Consider the following 18,137-nt stretch of genomic DNA (forward strand, 5'->3'; position numbering starts at 1 on the left):
TCAGTGTGTTATGTGATCAGTAGAGTGTGTGTGATGTGATCAGTAGAGTGTGTGTGTGATGTGATCAGTAGAGCGTTTTTGTGTGATGTGATCAGTAGAGTGTGTGTGGGTGAGGTGATCAGTAGAGTGTGTGTGGGTGAGGTGATCAGTAGAGTGTGTGTGGGTGGTGTGATCAGTAGTGTGTGTGAGTCGTGATCAGTAGAGCGTTTTTGTGTGATGTGATCAGTAGTGTGTGTGTGGGTGGTGTGATCAGTAGTGTGTGTGTGATGTGATCAGTAGAGTGTGTGTGATCAGTAGAGTGTGTGTGTGTGATGTGATCAGTAGAGTGTGTGTGGGTGGTGTGATCAGTAGTGTGTGTGTGATGTGATCAGTAGAGTGTGTGTGATCAGTAGTGTGTGTGATGTGATCAGTAGAGTGTGTGTGGGTGGTGTGATCAGTAGTGTGTGTGTGATCAGTAGTGTGTGTGATGTGATCATTAGTGTGTATGTAATGTGATCAGTAGAGTGTGTGTGTGTGTGTGATCAGTAGTGTGTGTGGTTGGTGTGATCAGTAGTGTGTGTGTGATGTGATCAGTACAGTGTGTGTAATGTGATCAGTAGAGCGTGTGTGTGATCTGATCAGTAGAGTGTGTGTGTGATGTGATCAGTAGAGTGTGTATGATGTGATCAGTAGTGTGTGTGTGGGTGGTGTAATCAGTAGTGTGTTTGTGATGTGATCAGTAGAGTGTGTGTGGGTGGTGTGATCAGTAGCGTGTGTGTGATGTGATCAGTGTGTGATGTGATCAGTAGACTGTGTGTGTGATGTGATCAGTAGAGTGTGTGTGGGTGATGTGATCAGTGTGTGATGTGATCAGTAGACTGTGTGTGTGATGTGATCAGTAGAGTGTGTGTGTGATGTGATCAGTAGAGTGTGTGGGTGATGTGATCAGTGTGTTATGTGATCAGTAGAGTGTGTGTGATGTGATCAGTAGAGTGTGTGGGTGATGTGATCAGTGTGTTATGTGATCAGTAGAGTGTGTGTGATGTGATCAGTAGAGTGTGTGTGTGATGTGATCAGTAGAGCGTTTTTGTGTGATGTGATCAGTAGAGTGTGTGTGGGTGAGGTGATCAGTAGAGTGTGTGTGTGAGGTGATCAGTAGAGTGTGTGTGGGTGGTGTGATCAGTAGTGTGTGTGAGTCGTGATCAGTAGAGCGTTTTTGTGTGATGTGATCAGTAGTGTGTGTGTGATGTGATCAGTAGAGTGTGTGTGGGTGGTGTGATCAGTAGTGTGTGTGTGATGTGATCAGTAGAGTGTGTGTGGGTGGTGTGATCAGTAGTGTGTGTGTGATGTGATCAGTAGAGTGTGTGTGATCAGTAGTGTGTGTGTGATGTGATCAGTAGAGTGTGTGTGGGTGGTGTGATCAGTAGTGTGTGTGTGATGTGATCAGTAGAGTGTGTGTGATCAGTAGTGTGTGTGATGTGATCAGTAGAGTGTGTGTGGGTGGTGTGATCAGTAGTGTGTGTGTGATCAGTAGTGTGTGTGATGTGATCATTAGTGTGTATGTAATGTGATCAGTAGAGTGTGTGTGTGTGTGTGATCAGTAGTGTGTGTGGTTGGTGTGATCAGTAGTGTGTGTGTGATGTGATCAGTACAGTGTGTGTAATGTGATCAGTAGAGCGTGTGTGTGATCTGATCAGTAGAGTGTGTGTGTGATGTGATCAGTAGAGTGTGTATGATGTGATCAGTAGTGTGTGTGTGGGTGGTGTAATCAGTAGTGTGTTTGTGATGTGATCAGTAGAGTGTGTGTGGGTGGTGTGATCAGTAGCGTGTGTGTGATGTGATCAGTAGAGTGTATGTGTGTGTGATCAGTAGAGTGTGTGTGGGTGGTGTGATCAGTAGTGTGTGTGATGTGATCAGTAGAGTGTGTGTGGGTGGTGTGATCAGTAGTGTGTTTGTGATGTGATCAGTAGAGTGTGTGGGCGGTGTGATCAGTAGCGTGTGTGTGATGTGATCAGTAGAGTGTATGTGTGTGTGATCAGTAGAGTGTGTGTGATCAGTAGTGTGTGTGATGTGATCAGTAGAGTGTGTGTGGGTGGTGTGATCAGTAGTGTGTGTGTGATCAGTAGTGTGTGTGATGTGATCATTAGTGTGTATGTAATGTGATCAGTAGAGTGTGTGTGTGTGTGTGATCAGTAGTGTGTGTGGTTGGTGTGATCAGTAGTGTGTGTGTGATGTGATCAGTACAGTGTGTGTAATGTGATCAGTAGAGCGTGTGTGTGATCTGATCAGTAGAGTGTGTGTGTGATGTGATCAGTAGTGTGTGTGTGGGTGGTGTAATCAGTAGTGTGTTTGTGATGTGATCAGTAGAGTGTGTGTGGGTGGTGTGATCAGTAGCGTGTGTGTGATGTGATCAGTAGAGTGTATGTGTGTGTGATCAGTAGAGTGTGTGTGGGTGGTGTGATCAGTAGTGTGTGTGATGTGATCAGTAGAGTGTGTGTGGGTGGTGTGATCAGTAGTGTGTTTGTGATGTGATCTGTAGAGTGTGTGGGTGGTAGTAAGTAAGTAAGTAAGTAAAGTTTATTTATATAGCGCTTTTTACAACAGGTGTTGTCACAAAGCAGCTTTACAAGGAAATGAGCATTACAAAAAGAAATCCGGGTCCGAGCCCCCATGAGCGTCGCCAGTGGCGACAGTGGCAAGGAAAAACTCCCTAAGAGAAACAGGAAGAAACCTTGAGAGGAACCAGGACTCAGAAGGGGAACCCATCCTCCTCTGGTCGACACCGGATAGTAAACATTGTTAGTATAAAGTATTATAGTACAAAAACAGGGAAAACGTGAAGGAAACAATTAATTTGAATAGTTCAGTTCATGCAGCAGAAGCAGCAGCATCAGTGGGGTCAGGTTGTGAGGGTGAGGTTTGCACGGTGAGCAGTGGCACCCGATCAAGGCAGCAGAGGCAGCAGCATCAGCAGCAGGATGGGCAGCTGTTCAACTCGGCAAAAGAAAAAGAGGAAAAACACAGTCAATGGGTGATTGATTAATTTGAATTAGTTTGAATGATTGATTGGTTCAAGTGAATAATTTTGAATAGTTCATGCAGCAACAGCAGTAGTATCAGTGGGGTCAGGTTGTGAGGGTGAGGTTTGCACGGCGTTGTACAGCAGGAGGCTCAATGTTGCAGATGTTGCAAATGGTCCAGAGGGCTGGCGAGCAGTGGCACCCGATCGAGGCAGAAAAGGCAGCAGCATCAGACGCACAGGATGGGCAGCTGTTCAACTCGGCGAGGAAAAGAAAGGAAAACACACAGAGAGGAAAACACACAGAGTTAGTTCTGTAATGGGTGACCGATCACAAATTACAGTGTTAGCAGAGACTCAGGCAGGTATAGAACTAACAGGGAAAACTAATTACCAAAGGCTTGAATATACAAGTAGGTTTTTAGCCTAGACTTAAAGACTGAGGCTGTGTCTGAGTCCCGAACATTAACAGGAAGACTATTCCAAAGCTGGGGGGCTTTGTATGAGAAAGCTCTCCCCCCTGACGTAACTTTGTTAATTCTGGGTACTAATAGTAAGCCAGCACCTTGTGATCTAAGTAGGCGGGATGGTTCATAGTGGGAGAGAAGTTCACTCAGGTACTGAGGGGCGAGTCCGTTTAGTGCTTTATAAGTCAGCAAGAGAATTTTATAATCAATCCGAAATTTTACTGGCAACCAGTGTAAGGCTGATAAAACTGGGCTGATATGGTCAAACTTTCTGGTTCTAGTAAGAACTCTGGCTGCAGCGTTCTGGACTGGCTGAAGCTTGTTAATGCTTTTGCTGGGACATCCAGCCAGCAGGGCATTACAGTAATCTAGCCTTGAAGTAATAAATGCATGAACTAACTTTTCTGCTTCCTGTAGAGAGAATGCATTTCTCAATTTAGCAATATTGCGAAGATGCAGGAAGGCTGTTCTAGTAATATTAGTTATATGTGTGTCGAAGGACAGATCAGGGTCTATAATGACACCAAGGCTTTTTACATATGAGCTTGATGCAACTGAGGAATTTTTAAGTTTAAGTGTTAAATTAGACAGTTTGTTTCTGGCTGCTTTTGGACCAAGAAGCAGAACCTCTGTTTTATCTGAGTTTAGAAGGAGAAAGTTACTCGACATCCAGTCCTTTATGTCTTGTATACAGTCTTCAATCTTGCTAAGTTTAATTCTATCATCTGGGTCGCTTGCTAAATATAACTGAGTATCATCGGCATAGCAGTGGAAGTTTATGCCGTGTCTACTGATAATGGTGCCCAGTGGTAGCATATATAAAGTGAATAATACAGGTCCTAAAACAGAGCCTTGTGGAACACCATATTTTACTTTTGTGAGAACAGATGATTCACCGTTTATATTAACAAACTGATACCGATCAGTGAGGTAGGACCGGAACCAGGAAAGAGCTGTTCCTGTTACCCCTACAAGGTTTTCTAGTCTGTCTAGTAAGATAGTGTGGTCTATTGTGTCAAATGCCGCACTAAGATCGAGGAGGACTAACAAGGACACATGATCTTGGTCAGAAAATAATAATAGATCATTTACAATTTTTACTAGTGCTGTTTCTGTACTATGATGTGGCCTAAAACCATATTGGAATTTTTCATGTATTTGATTCCTATGTAAAAAGGAGCTTAACTGTTTTGCTACAACTTTTTCCAAGATCTTAGATATAAAGGAGAGATTCGAGATGGGTCTATAATTTGAAAGTTCGCATGGATCGAGGTTAGCTTTCTTAATCAGCGGTCTAATTACTGCTAGTCTAAGAGATTTTGGGATGTACCCAAGGCTAAGAGAAGAGTTTATTATTGACAGAATAGGCTTGGTTATTTCTGGCAGAATTTCCTTGAGTAAACCTGTAGGAATCGGATCTAACATACAGGTAGATGATTTCGCGGAAGAGACTATTTTAAATAGTTCATTTTCTTGGAGTAAGGTAAACGATTCCAGCCTCTCTGCAGGAATTATAATATTTTCAAGGTTGAGGCTGGCATTATGGGGAAGCAGGTTTCTAGAGTTTGCGTATTCTGAATTTTCTGCCTAATTTTTTCAATTTTATCACTAAAGAAATTCATAAAATCGTTGCTGCTATAGGCTGATGGCATCTGGGGTTCACTAACTGTTTTGTGCTCTGTTAGTTTAGAGATTGTGCTGAAAAGTAATCTAGGATTATTCTTATTGTTTTCTATGAGAGAGGAGAGATAAGCTGAGCGTGCTGTAGCAAGTGCTTGTCTATAGTCTGTAAGGCTCTCCTTCCAGGCGGACTGGAACACTTCTAGCTTAGTCAGGCGCCATTTACGCTCAAGTTGTCTGGCGTTCTGTTTTAAAGCCCGAGTGTTGTCATTATACCAGGGGGCGAGTTTTTTCTGCCTTACTATTTTACTTTTTAATGGGGCCACACTATCTAGAGTAGATCGAAAGCTATTCTCTAAGAGCTTGGTCATAGCATCTAGCTCAGTAGGATTAGATGGACAGCTGAGAGCGGCTGATAATTTAGGAAGGTTTCTAATAAAGCCACCAGCTGTGGAGGGAGTTATTGTCCGCTTGACACAATAACATGGTGATGAACGCACATTACCACTAAAGTGAATTTCGTAAGAGATTAAGTAATGATCTGAGACTGCTGTGCTCTGGGGGAGAATGGCTAAGTTATCTATATTTACACCAAAAGTCAGTATTAAGTCTAGAGTGTGGTTGTGGTAGTGTGTGGGCCCCTTTATGATTTGGGTGAAACCTATGGAGTCTATAATAGATATAAATGCCTTGCTTAGTGCATCTTGGGGATTGTCTAAATGGATATTAAAATCTCCGACAACTATTATTTTATTTGAAAGCGTTATTAGACTTGATAGAAACTCAGAGAATTCCTGTAAGAACTGAGAATTCGGCCCTGGCGGCCTGTAGACTGTAATTAGTGTAAAGGAATTTTTATTTGTTCCTTGATCACTTATATTAAGAAAAAGAACTTCAAAAGAAGAGAATGTATAGCCTACTTTCTGCCTCACGCCTAAAGCTTTAGTATGGATGGTTGCTATACCTCCACCTCGGCCGCTTAAACGAGGGCTATGTGCATAGCTGTAGCCTGGGGGTGTGGCTTCGTTTAGACTAAAGTATTCATCGGGTCTAATCCACGTTTCTGTGAGGCACAGAGCATCAAAGCTGTGATCGGTAATAATTTCATTAACAACGACAGCTTTAGGAGTAAGGGATCTTATATTAAGCAGTCCTAGTTTTAGACCAAAGGTGCTGTCACTGCAAACTGGTATAACTGGTCTGATATTAATCAAGTTACTGAAGCAAACTTTTCGAGGCTTTTTGATGCTTTGTTTTATTCGGGGAACAGACACAGTCTCTACTGGGAGAAACCTATGAGCATTTATATTTATAGAATGAGCATTTGTTACCCTATTTACAGTATAAAAGCTAGCAATCGCATAATCTTCAGCAGTAGCACTATCATAATGAGCTGTGGCGTTTCTATCTTTGCCGCTACTTACGTGGCCTTCGCTCTGGAGTCAGCGGATGGCCCTCTCGATGTTCCGTGAGAGAACTATGGATCCCAGGCGACTGGGGTGGAGGCCGTCCCTCCGGAAGAGCGCTGGCTGTTCCCAAAACGAGGCCCAGTTGTCCACGTAGGTCAAGCCGTTGAGGGCACACCAGCCGCGGAGCCAGGACTGCAGCGCGAAGAGCCTGCTGAACCGCTCGGATCCCCTCCTGTAGGTGGGTAGCGGTCCGGAGATGACGATCCTGGCGTCCAGCAGCGTCTGGTAGTGCTCCTTCAGGACCTCACTTTGCCGGTCGAGGATGTCGTTGGTCCCGACATGGATCACCACGGTCCCGAAGGCGTTTCGTCTGAGAGCCGAGGGGAGGCGCCTGGCTATGTCTAAGACACGAGCACCTGGAAAACAAGAAACAGTGGCATGGGTGTTTTTAACCTTTACTTGAACGTGGCGGACAATAGAACTACCAATAACGTAAACAGAGTCCTGTGTAGAGCGCCGGGGCGCCGGGGCGGGTGACGAGGTCCGGGGCGCTGGGGCGGGCGGCGGCGAGGAGGCCCGGGACGTAGGTGAGGGCGTAGGCGGTGAACAAAGGACGGCGAAACGGTTGCCGGAGGTGAAGATCGGCTGGGGCGGCGGTGAGGGTCTGCAGGGCCCTCTGCGGCGCTGGCGTTCCCAGGGACCATGCGGGGCTGGCGTGAGAACGGTGTCTCCCGGCGTGCGGAAAGACAACGCTGGCGCCACCACCGAGGGGGAAACTTCCCGGGTGGCTTCGACCATCGACTTCTGCCGAAGGAGCTCGTCCTGCTTCTTCAGTAGGACGGTGATCTGTCGGTCCAGCCGGGCCAACTCTACGCTCAGAGTCTGGAGGGCGCGTTTCTGGGCGGACGCCATGGTGCATGGGCTGAGGGAATAACTGAGAGATAGATAGAGAAAAAGAGAGGGAGAAGACAAAATAAGAGGGAGAGGCGTGAGGGGGTTAGCGGCCTGCTAACTGCAGAATTTTCAACTAATTTTCAAGTAAAGTTTTCAAGTAAAGTTTGGACGCTGCTCGATCTAAAGTTCTAAGGTGTGCTGCTCTCTGTCGCTCGCAGTGACGTGCTCTCTGTCGCTCGCAGTGACGTGCTCTCTGTGGTGTGATCAGTAGTGTGTGTGTGATGTGATCAGTAGAGTGTATGTGATAGTGTGTGTGTGATGTGATTAGGAGAGTGTATGTGGGTGGTGTGATAAGTGGTATGTGTGTGATGTGATCAGTAGCGTGTGTGTGTGATCAGTAGAGTGTGTGTGGGAGGTGTGATGAGTGGTGTGTGTGATGTGATCAGTAGAGCATGTGTGTGATGTGATTAGTGGAGTGTGTGTGTAATGTGATTGGTAGAGTTTGTGTGTGTGTGATCGGTAGAGTGTGTGTGATGTGATCAGTAGTGTGTGTGTGATGTGCTCAGTAGTGTGTGTGGTTGGTGTGATCAGTAGTGTGTGTGTGTGATGTGATCAGTAGAGTGTGTGTGTGTGTGATGTGATCAGTAGAGTGTGTGTGATGTGATCAGTAGAGTGTGTGTGATCAGTAGAGCGTGTGTGAGTGCATGTGTGATCAGAAGAGTGTGTGTGTGTGTATGATTTGATCAGTAGAGTGTGTGTATGACATAATTAGTAGTATGTGTGTGTGATGTGAACAGTAGTGTGTTTGTGTGTGTGTGTGTGTGTGATGTAATCAGTAGAGCATGTGTGTGATGTAATCAGTAGAGTGTGTGTGTGATGTGATCGGTAGAGTGTGTGTGAGTGCATGTGTGATTGGTTGAGTGTGTATGTGTGTGTGATGTGATCAGTAGAGTGTGTGTGTGATCAGTAGAGCGTGTGTGAGTGCATGTGTGATCAGTAGAGCTTGTGTGTGTGTGATGTGATCAGAAGAGTGTGTGTGTGTGTGTGATGTGATCAGTAGAGTGTGTGTGTGATGTGATCAGTAGAGTGTGTGGGTGATGTGATGAGTAGAGTTGTGTGTGTGTTATGTGATCAGTAGATTGTGTGTGATCAGTAGAGCGTGTGTGAGTGTGTGTGTGATCAGTAAAGCATGTGTGTGATGTGATCAGTAGTGTGTGTGTGTGATGTGATCAGTAGTGTGTGTGTAATGTGATCAGTAGAGTGTGTGTTGATGGTGTGATCAGTAGTGTGTGTGGTTGGTGTGATCAGTAGTGTGTGTGTGATGTGATGAGTACTGTGTGTCTGTGTATAATGTGATCAGTAGTGTGTGGGTGATGTGATCAGTAGAGTGTGTGTTGGTGGTGTGATCAGTAGTGTGTGGGTGGTGTGATCAGTAGTGTGTGTGTGATGTGATCAGTAGTGTGTGTGTGATGTGATCAGTAGAGTGTTTGTGTGTATGATGTGATCAGTAGTGTGTGTGTGGGTGATGTGATCAGTGCGTGATGTGATCAGTAGAGAGTGTGTGGGTGATGTGATCAGTAGAGAGTGTGTGGGCGATGTCTTCTGTAGAGTGTGTGTGTGATGTGATCAGTAGAGTGTGTGTGGGTGATGTGATCAGTAGAGTGTGTGTGATGTGATCAGTAGAGTGTTTGTGTTTGATGTGATCAGTAGAGTGTGTGGGTGATGTCATCAGTAGTGTGTGTGATGTGATCAGTAGAGTGTGTGTGATGTGACGAGAAGAGTGTGTGTGGGTGATGTGATTAGTAGAGTGTGCGTGTGTGATGTGATCAGAAGAGTGTGTGTGGGTGGTGTGATCAGTAGAGTGTGTGTGATGTGATCAGTAGTCTGTGTGTGGGTGATGTGATCGGTGTGTTATGTGATCAGTAGAGTGTTTGTGTTTGATGTGATCAGTAGAGTGTGTGGGTGATGTCATCAGTAGTGTGTGTGTGTGTGTCGGTGATATAATTAATAGTGTTTGTAGGTGTTATGTGATCAGTAGAGTGTGTGTGGGTGAGGTGATCAGTAGAGTGTGTGTGGGTGAGGTGATCAGTAGAGTGTGTGTGGGTGGTGTGATCAGTAGTGTGTGTGAGTCGTGATCAGTAGAGCGTTTTTGTGTGATGTGATCAGTAGTGTGTGTGTGGGTGGTGTAATCAGTAGTGTGTTTGTGATGTGATCAGTAGAGTGTGTGTGGGTGGTGTGATCAGTAGTGTGTGTGTGTGATGTGATCAGTAGAGTGTGTGTGTGATGTGATCAGTAGAGTGTGTGTGATCAGTAGTGTGTGTGATGTGATCAGTAGAGTGTGTGTGGGTGGTGTGATCAGTAGTGTGTGTGTGATGTGATCAGTAGAGTGTATGTGGGTGGTGTGATCAGTAGAGTGTGTGTGATCAGTAGTGTGTGTGATGTGATCATTAGTGTGTATGTAATGTGATCAGTAGAGTGTGTGTGTGTGTGTGATCAGTAGTGTGTGTGGTTGGTGTGATCAGTAGTGTGTGTGTGATGTGATCAGTACAGTGTGTGTAATGTGATCAGTAGAGTGTGTGTGTGATGTGATCAGTAGAGTGTGTATGATGTGATCAGTAGCGTGTGTGTGGGTGGTGTAATCAGTAGTGTGTTTGTGGTGTAATCAGTAGTGTGTTTGTGATGTGATCAGTAGAGTGTGTGTGTGTGTGATCAGTAGAGTGTGTGTGGGTGGTGTGATCAGTAGTGTGTGTGATGTGATCAGTAGAGTGTGTGTGGGTGGTGTGATCAGTAGTGTGTTTGTGATGTGATCAGAAGAGTGTGTGGGTGGTGTGATCAGTAGTGTGTGTGTGATGTGATCAGTAGAGTGTATGTGATAGTGTGTGTGTGATGTGATTAGGAGAGTGTATGTGATAGTGTGTGTGTGATGTGATTAGGAGAGTGTATGTGGGTGGTGTGATAAGTGGTATGTGTGTGATGTGATCAGTAGCGTGTGTGTGTGATCAGTAGTGTGTGTGGGAGGTGTGATGAGTGGTGTGTGTGATGTGATCAGTAGAGCATGTGTGTGATGTGATTAGTGGAGTGTGTGTGTGTATGACGTGATTAGCAGAGTGTGTGTGTAATGTGATTGGTAGAGTTTGTGTGTGTGTGATCGGTAGAGTGTGTGTGATGTGATCAGTAGTGTGTGTGTGATGTGCTCAGTAGTGTGTGTGGTTGGTGTGATCAGTAGTGTGTGTGTGTGATGTGATCAGTAGAGTGTGTGTGTGTGATGTGATCAGTAGAGTGTGTATGATGTGATCAGTAGAGTGTGTGTGTGATCAGTAGAGCGTGTGTAATGTGATCAGTAGTGTGTGTGTGTGATGTGATCAGTAGAGTGTGTATGATGTGATCAGTAGAGTGTGTGTGTGATCAGTAGAGTGTGTATGATGTGATCAGTAGAGTGTGTGTGTGATCAGTAGAGCGTGTGTGTGTGTGATGTGATCAGTAGAGTGTGTGTGATCAGTAGAGCGTGTGTGTGTGTGATGTGATCAGTAGAGTGTGTGTGTGTGTAATGGGATCAGTAGAGTGTGTGTTGATGGTGTGATCAGTAGTGTGTGTGGTTGGTGTGATCAGTAGTGTGTGTGTGATGTGATGAGTACTGTGTGTCTGTGTATAATGTGATCAGTAGTGTGTGGGTGATGTGATCAGTAGAGTGTGTGTTGGTGGTGTGATCAGTAGTGTGTGGGTGGTGTGATCAGTAGTGTGTGTGTGATGTGATCAGTAGTGTGTGTGTGATGTGATCAGTAGAGTGTGTGTGATGTGATCAGAAGAGTGTGTGTGGGTGATGTGATCAGTGCGTGATGTGATCAGTAGAGAGTGTGTGGGTGATGTGATCAGTAGAGAGTGTGTGGGCGATGTCTTCTGTAGAGTGTGTTTGTGATGTGATCAGTAGAGTGTGTGTGGGTGATGTGATCAGAAGAGTGTGTGTGTGTGATGTGCTCAGTAGAGTGTTTGTGGGTGATGTGATCAGTGCGTGATGTGATCAGTAGAGAGTGTGTGGGTGATGTGATCAGTAGAGAGTGTGTGGGCGATGTCTTCTGTAGAGTGTGTTTGTGATGTGATCAGTAGAGTGTGTGTGGGTGATGTGATCAGTAGAGTGTGTGTGATGTGATCAGTAGAGTGTGTGTGGGTGATGTGATCAGTAGAGAGTGTGTGGGCGATGTGTTCTATAGAGTGTTTGTGTGTGTGATGTGATCAGTAGAGTGTTTGTGTTTGATGTGATCAGTAGAGTGTGTGGGTGATGTCATCAGTAGTGTGTGTGATGTGATCAGTAGAGCGTGTTTGTGATGTGATCAGTAGACTGTGTGGGTGATGTGATCAGTAGAGAGTGTGTGGGCGATGTCTTCTGTAGAGTGTGTGTGTGATGTGATCAGTAGACTGTGTGGGTGATGTGATCAGTAGAGAGTGTGTGGGCGATGTCTTCTGTAGAGTGTGTGTGTGTGATGTGATCAGTAGAGCGTTTTTGTGTGATGTGATCAGTAGAGTGTGTGTGTGTGATGTGATCAGTAGAGTGTGTGTGGGTGAGGTGATCAGTAGAGTGTGTGTGTGATGTGATCAGTAGAGCGTTTTTGTGTGATGTGATCAGTAGAGTGTGTGTGTGATGTGATCAGTAGAGCGTTTTTGTGTGACGTGATCAGTAGAGTGTGTGTGGGTGAGGTGATCAGTAGAGTGTGTGGGCGATCTGACCAGTATAGTGTGTTTGTGTGATGTGATCAGTAGAGCTTGTGTGTGATGTGATCAGTAGATTGTGTGTGTGATGTAATCAGTAGAGCGTGTGTGTGATGTGATCAGAAGAGTGTGTGTGTGTGTATGATTTGATCAGTAGAGTGTGTGTATGACGTGATTAGTAGTATGTGTGTGTGATGGGATCGGTAGAGTGTGTGTGATGTGATCAGTAGTGTGTGTTGGTGGTGTGATCAGTAGTGTGTGTCTGATGTGATCAGTAGTGTGTGTGTGTGTGATGTGATCAGTAGAGTGTGTGTGTGATGTGATCAGTAGACTGTGGGTGTGATGGGATCAGTAGACTGTGGGTGTGATGTGATGAGTGGAGTGTTGTGTGTGTGTTATGTGATCAGTAGATTGTGTGTGATCAGTAGAGCGTGTGTGAGTGTGTGTGTGATCAGTAAAGCATGTGTGTGATGTGATCAGTAGTGTGTGTGTGTGATGTGATCAGTAGAGTGTGTGTGTGTGATGTGATCAGTAGTGTGTGTGTGTGATGTGATCAGTAGTGTGTGTGTAATGTGATCAGTAGAGTGTGTGTTGATGGTGTGATCAGTAGTGTGTGTGGTTGGTGTGATCAGTAGAGTGTGTGTGATGTGATCAGTAGAGTGTTTGTGTGTATGATGTGATCAGTAGAGTGTGTGATGTGATCAGAAGAGTGTGTGTGGGTGATGTGATCAGTAGTGTGTGTGTGTGGTGTGATCATTAGAGTGTGTGAGGGTGATGTGATTAGTAGAGTGTGTGTGAGTCATGTGATCAGAAGAGTGTGTGTGTGTGATGTGCTCAGTAGAGTGTGTGTGGGTGATGTGATCAGTGCGTGATGTGATCAGTAGAGAGTGTGTGGGTGATGTGATCAGTAGAGAGTGTGTGGGCGATGTCTTCTGTAGAGTGTGTTTGTGATGTGATCAGAAGAGTGTGTGTGGGTGATGTGATCAGTAGAGTGTGTGTGTGGTGTGATCATTAGAGTGTGTGGGCGGTGCGATCAGTCGAGCGTGTGGGTGATGTGATCAGTAGAGCGTTTTTGTGTGATGTGATCAGTAGAGCGTTTTTGTGTGATGTGATCAGTAGAGTGTGTGGGTGGTGTGATCAGTAGTGTGTGTGAGTCATGTGATCAGTAGAGCGTTTTTGTGTGATGTGATCAGTAGAGCGTTTTTGTGTGATGTGATCAGTAGAGTGTGTGGGTGAGGTGATCAGTAGAGCGTTTTTGTGTGATGTGATCAGTAGAGTGTGTGTGTGATGTGATCAGTAGAGTGTGTGGGTGGTGTGATCAGTAGTGTGTGTGAGTCATGTGATCAGTAGAGCGTTTTTGTGTGATGTGATCAGTAGAGCGTTTTTGTGTGATGTGATCAGTAGAGTGTGTGTGTGTGATGTGATCAGTAGAGCGTTTTTGTGTGATGTGATCAGTAGAGTGTGTGTGTGATGTGATCAGTAGAGCGTTTTTGTGTGATGTGATCAGTAGAGTGTGTGTGGGTGAGGTGATCAGTAGAGTGTGTGGGCGATCTGACCAGTATAGTGTGTTTGTGTGATGTGATCAGTAGAGCTTGTGTGTGATGTGATCAGTAGATTGTGTGTGTGATGTAATCAGTAGAGTGTGTGCGTGATGTCATCAGTAGAGTGTGTGGGTGATGTCATCAGTAGAGTGTGTGCGTGTCGGTGATGTGATCAGTAGTGTGAGTGGGTCTGATGTGATCAGTAGACTGTGTGTGATGTGATCAGTAGAGTGTGTGTTTGATGTGATCAGTAGATTGTGTGTGTGATGTGGTCAGTAGTGTTTGTGTGATGTGATCAGTAGAGTTTGTGTGTGATGTGATCAGTAGTGTTTGTTTGTGATGTGATCAGTAGAGTGTTTGTGTGATGTGATCAGTAGTGTTTGTATATGATGTGATCAGTAGAGTGTGTATGATGTGATCAGAAGAGTGTGTGTGGGTGATGTGATCAGTAGAGTGTGTGTGTGTGTGTGTGTGTGTTGTCATCAGTAGAGTGTGTGTGTGATGTGATCAGTAGTGTGTGTGTGTTGTGATCAGTAGAGTGTGTGTGGGTGATGTGATCAGTGTGTGATGTGATCAGTAGAGTGTGTGTGTGATGTGATCAGTAGAGTGTGTGTGTGTCGGTGATGTGATCAGTAGTGTGAGTGGGTGTGATGTGATCAGTAGAGTGTGTGTGTGGTGTGATCATTAGAGTGTGTGGGCGGTGTGATCGGTAGAGCGTGTGGGTGGTGTGATCAGTAGAGTGTGTGTGAGTCTTGTGATTAGTAGAGTGTGTGTGGGTGATGTGATCAGTGGAGTCTGTGTGGGTGATGTCATCAGTGTGTGATGTGATCAGTAGAGTGTGTGTGTGATGTGATCAGTAGAGTCTGTGTGGGTGATGTCATCAGTGTGTGATGTGATCAGTAGAGTGTGTGTGTGATGTGATCAGTAGATTGTGTGTGTGTGATGTGATCAGTAGAGTGTGTGTGGGTGATGTCATCAGTGTGTGATGTGATCAGTAGAGTGTGTGTGTGATGTGATCAGTAGAGTATGTGTGTGATGTGATCAGTAGAGTGTGTGTGGGTGATGTGATCAGTGTGTGATGTGATCAGTAGAGTGTGTGTGTTTTATGTTATCAGTAGAGTGTGTCGTTGATGTGATCAGTAGTGTGTGTGTGATGTGATCATTAGAGTGTGTGTGGGTGATGTGATTAGTGTGTGATGTGATCAGTAGAGTGTGTGTGTGATGTGATCAGTAGTGTGTGTGTGATGTGATCAGTAGAATGTGTGTGGGTGATGTGATTAGTGTGTGATGTGATCAGTAGAGTGTGTGTGTGATGTGATCAGTAGAGTGTGTGTGTGTGATGTGATCAGTAGAGAGTGTGTGATGTGATCAGTAGAGTGTGTGGGTGATGTGATCAGTGTTTGGTGTGTTCAATAGAGTGCTTGTGTGATGTGATCAGTAGAGTGTGTCTATGATGTGATCAGATGTGTGTCTCTGTGATCAGTAGTGTGTTTTTTTGTGTGTCTGTGAACAGCATTGTGTGTGTGTTCAGTAGTTTGTGTTTGTGATGTGATCAGTAATGTGAAGAATTTTTCTTCTCTCTGCAGGCTGAATCATTGCAGTATTACAGCGGAAGGCTGTGCTGCTCTGGTTAAAGCTCTAAAATCAAACCCATCTCACCTGAGAGAGCTGAACCTGAGCTCCAATAAACCAGGAGAGTCAGGAGTGAAGGAGCTCTCTGATCTACTGGAGGATCCACACTGTAAACTGGAGAAACTAGAGTGAGTTACTGACTTATTGTCTCTACACACACACACACACACACACACACACACACAGACACACACTCACAAATACACACAAACACACACATACAACTACAGATACTCACACAGTTTTACAGTTCCAGTGTTACTTTCTATCAAACAAAATATGTGTGTGTGTGTGTGTGTGTGTGTGTGTGTGTGTGTGTGTGTGTGAGAGAGAGAGAGATAGTAAGGATGTGTGGGCAAATCAAGGTGCAGAAAAACTAATTCGGAAATTAATCTGATTCCTAATGACTGTGTTAGAAATTAAATATCTTACAAATCCTCACTGTCACAACAAAACCTATTATCATGAATCTGATAACTTTACAGGAGAAGGCAAAGACATTCTTTCTTTTGAATGCTAGTCAACTGTACTAGATTTTTACAGTAATTTTGGAAAAAAATTTTTGGTCGGCTTATCATGAAACTTCAGAACATTGTAAAAGGCAGCTCTCATTTTCAAATTCTGTAAAAACAACAAAATCTGTCAAATTCTGTCCAAAACAACAAAATGGAGATAGGAGGTTTTTGTTCTGAAAGCAGCAATATTAAACTACTCCAGAATAATCCGCCAACTAAAATATACAGTTGACAGTGATCCTGTAGTTTAAACTGACTACTGATAACGAACTAGAGGACAGTAGAACTGGTGGAAAGTCCACCAGAGAATTGTTTATTCTTAGCATATCTTAGCATCCTAAAGCCCATTTCCATATCCTAAAGCATAAATCCCTATATACAAAAGCATATGTAAAAATAGATATTAAATGGATATTTAATCAATGCCATATTTGACTGCAAACTTGTATTGTTTTGCAGCGGAAATGGTGATAATTCTTTTATGCTGAGAGAGGAGCATACACTATGTGTGATTGTGTGTGTGTTTGTGTGAGAGAATGTGTGTTTATCCGGAAATCTGAGGAGTTTTTCTCTCTGCAGACTGTGGGACTGTAGTATTACAGAAAAAGGATGTGTTGCTCTGTTTAAAGCTCTAAAATCAAACCCATCTCACCTGAGAGAGCTGAACCTGCACTACAATAAACCAGGAGAGTCAGGAGTGAAGAAGCTCTCTGATCTACTGGAGGATCCACACTGTAAACTGGAGAAACTACAGTGAGTTACTGACTTATTGTCTCTACACACACACACACACACACACACACACACATACGCACACACATACGCACACACACACATACTAATACAGATACACACTTTATTTGTGTATTTGAGTGTGTGTGTGTGTGTGTTGATCTGTAAGTGTGAGTTCTTCTCTCTGCAGGCTGTCTAGCTGCAGGATTACAGAAGAATGCTGTGCTACTCTGGCTAAAGCTCTAAAATCAAACCCATCTCACCTGAGAGAGCTGAACCTGAACCACAATAAACCAGGAGAATCAGGATTTAAGCTGCTCTCTGATCTACTGGAGGATCCACACTGTAAACTGGAGAAACTAGAGTAAGTTACTGACTTACTGTCTCTACACACACACACAAAGACACACACACACACACACAGAAATATACACAGGTATATAGTTTTAACATTACACAGTGACTGACATTAAACTTTTTTCTGAGATTTTATAAAACGTAGAAATTAGGACATGTTAATAATAGTAATTTTAATAATAATAGTAATAATAGTGCAATGTTTCATTTATAAAGCGGCTTTCTAAAACCTGAGGTCAAATTATTATTTCAGCAATACACAAGCAAAACCCCAAACAGAAGACAGAACACACACACCTACAGTCTCTATCTCTGCTGTTTACTGTTCAGACAGAGTGGGTGTGAAAGATATTTCCACTCATCACTTCAGTCGGCTTGTTACAAACTGAGAGGTTTCTGACTCTAAAGAAGTTAGTGTTGCAGAGAAACGTAACATTTATTTCTGTACGGTTACAAATAAAATAAGATTAACAAAATGTAAACAGCCAAACATCAGTAGCAAAACATCCCAAAAATTCTGCTTTTTAAAAGTACAATAACTACATCACATATCCGTTTGACAGTGTTATATCTAATTGGTCTAATGCTGACATTTTTAATCCAATTCTCAGCCAGTGCTGATATGATTCTGATAGCATGGTGCATTACTGAAAAAAATTGTTATTAAATAAAGGTCACTGCCTAACTAGTACCAACTGACTGCTGCTACTTAACAATCATTAACTAAAATTAATGATATCAAAAGCACACTTACATCATCCTGTGAGCAAGTTGTGTTGTTTGATGGTCAAGTTGGAAGCTAATGTAGCTTCTTAATTCTCAGCCAAATTAGACCACACTGTAAACTGAAGAAACTACGGTTACTGACTAAAGTGTGTATAACACAGGCACACACTCACACACAACTACTCACAGATACACCAGTCAACCAACATGTATGTGTGTTACAGAGAGAGAAAAATATACATTAAATGTATAAAGTGGGGGGTGTGTGAGAGAGAGAGAGAGTTTATGTTGAGCTGTAAGTGTGGTGAGTTTTCCTGCTTCTCTTTGCAGGCTGCATAACTGCAGTATTACAGGTGAAGGCTGGTTTGCTCTGGCTAAAGTTTTAAAATCCTCATGTCACCTGAGAGAGCTCAACCTGAGCTGGAATAAACCAGGAGAGTCAGGAGTGAAGCTGCTCTCTGATCTACTGAAGGATCCACACTGTAAACTGGAGAAACTACAGTGAGTTACTGACTTACTGTCTTACTGTATAAATATTACTA

The 18,137-nt window shown here is 43.9% G+C and overlaps 1 protein-coding gene across 1 annotated transcript in view; it reads left to right on the plus strand.

Moving 5' to 3' along the window:
* LOC118803927 (NACHT, LRR and PYD domains-containing protein 3-like) overlaps positions 1–18,100 on the plus strand; it is a gene marked incomplete at its 5' end in the record, with an annotated part of 36,240 nt that extends 18,140 nt beyond the window's left edge. The window contains 4 exons of the mRNA XM_036564476.1: positions 15,220–15,393; positions 16,360–16,533; positions 16,703–16,876; positions 17,926–18,100. Of these exons, the coding sequence (XP_036420369.1) occupies positions 15,220–15,393; positions 16,360–16,533; positions 16,703–16,876; positions 17,926–18,100 (697 nt within the window). The remainder of the gene's footprint in view (positions 1–15,219; positions 15,394–16,359; positions 16,534–16,702; positions 16,877–17,925) is intronic.
* Positions 18,101–18,137: the final 37 nt, after the last annotated feature.

Source organism: Colossoma macropomum, unplaced genomic scaffold (assembly GCF_904425465.1).
Source record: "Colossoma macropomum unplaced genomic scaffold, Colossoma_macropomum, whole genome shotgun sequence".
Classification (NCBI taxonomy): Eukaryota; Metazoa; Chordata; class Actinopteri; order Characiformes; family Serrasalmidae; genus Colossoma; species Colossoma macropomum.